We start from the raw sequence: 6464 nt of genomic DNA, 5'->3' as shown, positions 1-6464 counted from the left end.
CGCACTAGTTTGTCTATGCGAGGAAATCTTCTCTGCGTGGGCAGTTACTTCATCTCCTACCTAGCGTGATCACCTAGAGGTTGTGGTTCCACAGGTGTAAGGCTCGGATGGAGGGTCAGTTAGAATCAGTTGCTAGTATTTGGTTGGCTGTGAAGGGGTGTCTGAGGAGCATTGCAGTGCAGATGCAGAAAGTTACGCCTATTACTACTTAGGACCGAGTGGTGCTTCAGGCTTTAAATATTCAGTCAAATTCTGTCGAGGAGCATGCTTCGTGTTTAGTGCGGTGGAAGAGACCAGCAGAGGGGCATGTGAAACTTAATATGGATGGGAGTTGTAGGGGAAATCCTAGCCGATGTGGGGGAGGGGGTGTAATTCGGGATTCTAATGGAAGATTTGTTGCTGTGTTTGTTGCATTTTTGGGGCAGGGCACGAACAATCTAGTTGAGTTGAGAGCCCTTCTTGCTGGTTTGAAGTTGTGTAGGGAGTTGGGGTTCATGAATATTGAAATTGAGTGTGATTCACAGGTGGTGGTGGATTGGGTTACGGCTAGGAAAGCTCGGTCTGGTATCTATGGGATTATTGAGACTCTCTTTTGCAGTTACTTGACAGTATTAATTTCTTTGTAGTTCATCAATATAGAGAAGGGAATTTGGTTGTAGATTTTTTAGTACGATGCAAGGAGGAAGGCCTAATGAGGAGATTTGAGATCCTAGATTTACTTCCTAGATTAGTGAGAGGGATGATATGGATGGATAGATTGGGTTTGCCAAATTTTCGTACATGGCAATTGCTAGTTTTTTTCTACTTGATTGGTTGGATAAGGGTCTATGTGTGAGTATTTTTTATTGGTTGTAGTTGGTTATGAGTGCATATATAAGGCTTTTCGTTCGCCATAAGTAAGGGTTTTCCAATAAAGTTCGGGGGTTTCGTCCTCCTTTATTAAAAAAAAATAAGAATAAAAAAACCTGAACAACGTGGTGATCTTTGTGATCGGTCAAACAGTAAGAACATAGAGCATTTCCCATGCAATCCAAATAGAACATGTTGCATTCGCTTTTATGGGAATCTCCATGAATGGAGCAGGGAATGAAGTAACTTGCTCTAAAAAACTTTCACATATTTATCACAAGACAATCATACCTAAACACAACACGCAAGCACATGATTATCTTCATGCTTGGATTTCTAAAGATGCATAGACTTCTTATACTTTATATGTTTATTTTGTGTCGCAAGCTCTAGCGTGGTACAAGCAGAAAATGCAACTACTCCTTTGCTGAAGCCAATGACGTCGACGCCACCAACGAAGTCTCCTTCTCCATTCATTTCTCCAACGACTTCATCAACGACTTCTTCTGCCATTTCTCCGGCGTGGGTGAGCGAAGGCGGCTGTCCAAAGCGGTAGGACATGAAAATGAGAGAGAGAGAGCAAGAAAACAAATGGAGTGTGTTCGAAGGAAAAGGGCATATTGCAATGCCGAATCGGTGCCATTGGTAGTGCACCCAATGGTGCCATCCTGACTAAGGGATTTTCTAACCAGTGGCCACGGGCGAAGATCAAGTCTAAAAGACTGCTAACCCTAATACACATGGCGTAATAGGGTATACCGACCAGAGAAAAGTGAAACTGAATTTGAATTTTTATGTAAATGTTTTATGTTTATTTAAATGTTTTAAGCTTGTGTAATCTTTCAAAAGAAAAGAATAGTTGAGGTATGTTATTTTAACTGCTTGGTGTACTATTTACTGAATATTGAACTCACATTTGTTTTAATATTTTAAACGTCCAGGAAATGTCGAAGAAGAAACTGTGGAGCAAGACATTGCTAGGGAAGGGGAGCCGGACGTCTAGCCTACCCTTAGCCTATGTTGGGTCTTTATTTTGATGTTGAAAACTTTTGTTGGTTGTAAAACTATTGGGGGCATGTATTTTGAGATGTTTTGTGAACCGAGTAGATGTGTCTACCCAGAAGATGACTATAGTTTTAATTTGTAATTAATGAGACCGTCTTGTATTTTGATAAACATGTTATTTTGGGATTTTGAAAAATGATAGAAATGGGGAAGGTTCATTTTTCAAATTTTTAACTCTTGATACATGTCTCTTTTTATAAACTGTTGGTATGTTATTAAAAAAAATATCAAATCACAGGATGTAAAGTAGCAACTCGTCCCACTCTAGGGCGGGGTTGTTATAAAAAGACTGCTAACCCCAACACACGGAGCATAACTGTGTGTACCGACTAGAGAAAAAGTGAAAAAAGTAAATGAATGTATGAATTATTTAGTTTCATTATGAATGAATATGCAATGTGTAAGAAATGTTTTACGAGAAATGAAAACTTTTTTAAGAAAAACTCAACCTTGTAATGTTTTTAAAAGAAGTGAATAATTTATGTAAAGTATGTAGAGAAATGATGAATGCATGAATAAAAACTTATATTAATATATTTTTATAGTATGAAGTAATGTTTACTGAGTATTCGACTCATTTTGTTTTTATGTATATCCCTCCCCTCTTAGGAACAAAATGAATAAGAAGCGTTAGGACATATATGGCCCAAGGGAAGAGTGACAAAATGTTAGACATGTTTTACGTAATGTATGAAAGTCAATTTTTTTTGTAAAAGGTCTTTTAATTTAATTTAATAATTTTCGTTATAAACTCTCTTTTAATATAAAAAACATGTGTTAATTTTAAAACATATATTTTTTTATATCCTGTGAAGAAATGAGAAAAAATTTTAAAAGGGTCCATAATTCCTGTCTCATTTTCTAAAACTATTTGTTATAGTCTCACTATGAGGATGGGTGTTACATCCTTTTTCTTTTAATAACTTTTTTGAAAAGTATTTTTTATAATTATATTTTACTGGATAACTTTTGTGTTTTGTTTTTCTATTTAAAGCTGTTTAAAAGTTTTTAAAGTTTTCATTTGTAAGTAATCTTTTCTATTTTATTATTTGTTATTATTTTGAGTCAGGCTTGCATCCAATGAAAAATCTCTACGCGTATGGTTGTAAAACAAAAGGAAAATCTACTAATTTATTTATATCAATTGATTTGATCTATCCATTTATACAACATGACATGTCTATTGAATTTTTAAGTCAAAATCTTTAATTTGTTTTCAATTGTTTGTTATTTTTAAAAGTGGTTAGAGGTTTTTAATAGTTTTTGAATTTATTTAAAATCGATTTTATTTAGATTATAATGCATTTAATGAGTTATCTTATATGAAACTCACATGTATATTTCTAATTAATCCATAGATATCATTGTAACTTGCACGTCGTTGCAAAATCTGATTGGAGTTGGACGAAAAAACTTATCACAAATTATTAAAAGCTCAAGTTATAAGATCGGGAAATTTCTATAATTGAGTGAGAATTTAAATAAGAAAAATATTAGGGACATAAAGAGATTTCACTAACTGACGGGGTAGTTAAATTTTTTTTCTTTTCTTCTTTCACTACCCCATGCCCTAGTCCCCTCGCCCTTTCCTTTCTTGGAGCCACCCAAATAGAACATTGTTCGCCAGTCACAAATAGCACAGATGACGTCGCTGATAGCCCTCTATCGGCAAGTCTCTCTTTCTCTTTGTTTGGTTGATGAGAAATTGAAAGGAAACCGATATATCTCTCTTTATGTTTGGTTGTTGAGAAAATGAAAAAAAAAAATAATGAATTTATAACTTGTTCTTTGTTTGGTTGTTGAGAAAATGAAAGAAATTGTAAAGAAAAAGCGCTGAGAGGGGGAAGGGAGATGATAAAACCTGTATTTCCATACTTAGCCATTGAAGAAATCGAAACAAAGAGGGAAAGTTCAAAGAAGAAAGAGAGCGAATCACAAATGAAGAGGATTACAAGATTTTGGCTGGTTTGGAGCATAAGATAAAACATAAAATTTTCGTCTCATCTCATTTTATTATTACACATTTTTCAAATCTCTATACAAAATATAATAAACAGTTCAACTTTTTCAAATCTCAATTCAATTTTTTCAAATCCTAAAATAATAATAATATTAAAACATTATATTTTAAACTTTATTTTTCTGTTATATCTTTTTCTATGTACAAGTATATGTATTTATATTGAACTAGTGGGCCACCATCTGGCGTGTATTTTTATATATGCTAATAGGAGAAATGGTGGGAAAAAAACGGTGTACCTACCGGCAACAAATGGGAGTGGCGGCGATGACGTCTGTTGTTTGCTAGGGCTAACTTCGATGAACAACATCAAGTATTTGTTGAGCACAAGGATGCTGGTTTGCGACGTGGGGAAGGGATAAGAGAAGGGAGGGAGGGGGAGTGGGTTGCGGGGGAAGAAGAAGAAAAACTTTTCACAATAGTTTGTGTGATCACTTTATATCTATAACAATTATTTTTAAACAATAGTTTTAATATTTAATAAAAATTAAGAAATAAAAAATAAAAAAAACTATTTCTTATTTTAAATCTTATTATTTAAATCACAACCTCCCTTTATCCTATTTTAAAGAAGAATTAGGCCTAATTTAAATGTTAAAATGAGATGTGATAAAATGAGAAATATGTGAGTAATAGTGAAACGATTTCAGTTAAGATATTTTATTGAATTTTAAGAAATGAGAAAGAAAAAATTAAATAAAAATTTTATAAAGTTAAAATATTGTTAGAATATAATTTTTTAATATAATTTTTATTTTAAAATTTGAAAAAATTTTAATTTTTTTTTTTATGTTTAATTTTGAAAATTTAAAAAAATTATAATAATTAGAAAAAAATATTAAAAATTAAAAAATATTTATATTTAAGTAATATTTAAAAAAGTAAAATGATACGAGATGTGATTGATACATGGCAATCCAAATAGGCAGATAAAAAAACACATTATTTGAAGTAAATAAGTGCGGCAGCGGTAGAGGGCCGAGGCTCTGGACTCTGGACTCTGGACTCTGGAGACCCCCACTATTCATCTAGCTCAAGCGGCAGTACAAGTACTTTGGCTTCTTTTCACGTATATCTAATCCCCAAAAACCCCAAATAGCCTGACATCAACTCTTATGGTCTCTGAGTAATGGCATCAGCTATTCTAACGAGGACTCGTTTAGGTCATTGCCTGATTCACTCATCCTACTCTGTCACTCACAAGCCCCGACTTTTGACTTCTTACTTCACCGTATGTCCCAATTTTTTCTTAGAAATACAAATCTGGGTGTGTTAAATTTTAAAACATTTGTGGGTTTCGTTTATTTGTTCGAATTCTTGAATTTTTACTGATAAGAGAATCTGTGATTGTATTTGTCTATATTTTGATTTAATGCTTGTTTTGATTGGTTTTGGCCTTGTGGGCGTTTTTCTTCGTTGGTCGGTGTATATATTTTGTAATTTTCTTATTGAATTTTGAATTTTTGTGGTGGCTCTCATTTTGGGACGTTGGTTTTTCCACATATCAGCGCTTTACCGATGAATATGCTTCTAGAAAGTAAAGTGGAAATTTGCGAATTTCACAGTTTTTCTTCGTTTTGTATCGGGCCCCTATTCTTCAGTATATGCATCAACTTAGTGGCATTGCAGAATGGAAGGAAGCTGTTTTGGACTTTGTGTTTGTTTATTATTTTTTTTCTAATGGTTATCGTTATGTTTGAAGCATCGGGTATGGACTTGTTTGAAACTTTGCCGATGTATCTTATGTACAGACTTTTTGCAATAAAGAGGCACCGACGATTAGTATTTTTATTTTTTAAGACGCATAGAGGCATTTAATGCTTATTTCTACGAGACTTATGAAGTGATATCACTGCAAATTCTATAGCGTATGATCTGTTTTTACATGTTTTTGATGTATTTTGAAGGTCTAAACCAAATTTGGAAAATTTTCAAGAGATTCGTTTATCATGTAATTGTTTGACAATTATGTGTTTATTAGTGTGATGGTAAAACTTTGCGTTTGTGTCTTAAAATGGTCTTAATGAGCTGAAGGTATCCCTCCACTCTTATTATGCCCTTTCGTGTAATATCATATGGTAATATGAGTTGAAATGGTCTTTATATTACTTGCAGAATAGATCATTTCACTTTCAAGCTACTCCCACCCTTACAGCTTATAAAACGCCACTTCGGATTCCTTTCGTTATGGCTTCCTCAATGGTTGGCAGAAGAACTAATTTTTCAACTCGAACATTATCTGCAAATGAGCCTGTTGTTTCCGCTGATTGGCTCCATGCTAATCTCAAGGAGCCTGATCTCAAGGTATCTGCTTATTTTTCTTGAGTATAGTATTCTATTCAGGTGGAAATATCTTTTGCTTGGTCTTTTATATAACTATATATATATATAACCCCAAGGGGTGGTTTAGTGGTCCTGGAGCAAGCTGTATAAATCGTATGCCTTGGGTTCGAAAACCTGAATAGATACTCTTGGGGCCATCAAACTAAGGGAACTTCCCATTAAATTATTCAACGTGCACTTGCAGGTA

The 6464-nt window shown here is 33.8% G+C and overlaps 2 protein-coding genes across 2 annotated transcripts; both read left to right on the top strand.

Annotated features, from left to right (window-relative positions):
* Positions 1-320: 320 nt before the first annotated feature.
* On the top strand, positions 321-1852 carry LOC109019378 (ribonuclease H-like). Its single transcript, XM_019001660.1, has 2 exons — positions 321-564; positions 1791-1852. The coding sequence occupies exons 1-2, from the start codon at positions 321-323 to the stop codon at positions 1850-1852; spliced, it is 306 nt and encodes a 101-aa protein (XP_018857205.1).
* Positions 1853-4917: 3065 nt separating this feature from the next.
* On the top strand, positions 4918-6259 carry LOC118347657 (thiosulfate/3-mercaptopyruvate sulfurtransferase 1, mitochondrial-like). The gene is made up of 2 exons (XM_035687671.1): positions 4918-5165; positions 6050-6259. Exons 1-2 carry the CDS (start codon positions 5064-5066, stop codon positions 6257-6259), a joined length of 312 nt encoding a protein of 103 aa, XP_035543564.1. The 5' UTR covers positions 4918-5063.
* The last annotated feature ends 205 nt before the right edge of the window (positions 6260-6464 follow it).

This window comes from Juglans regia, chromosome 2, assembly GCF_001411555.2.
Source record: "Juglans regia cultivar Chandler chromosome 2, Walnut 2.0, whole genome shotgun sequence".
Classification (NCBI taxonomy): Eukaryota; Viridiplantae; Streptophyta; class Magnoliopsida; order Fagales; family Juglandaceae; genus Juglans; species Juglans regia.
The sequence above is the reverse complement of the archived record's forward strand: the minus strand, read 5'-3'. Positions and strand labels throughout refer to the sequence as shown.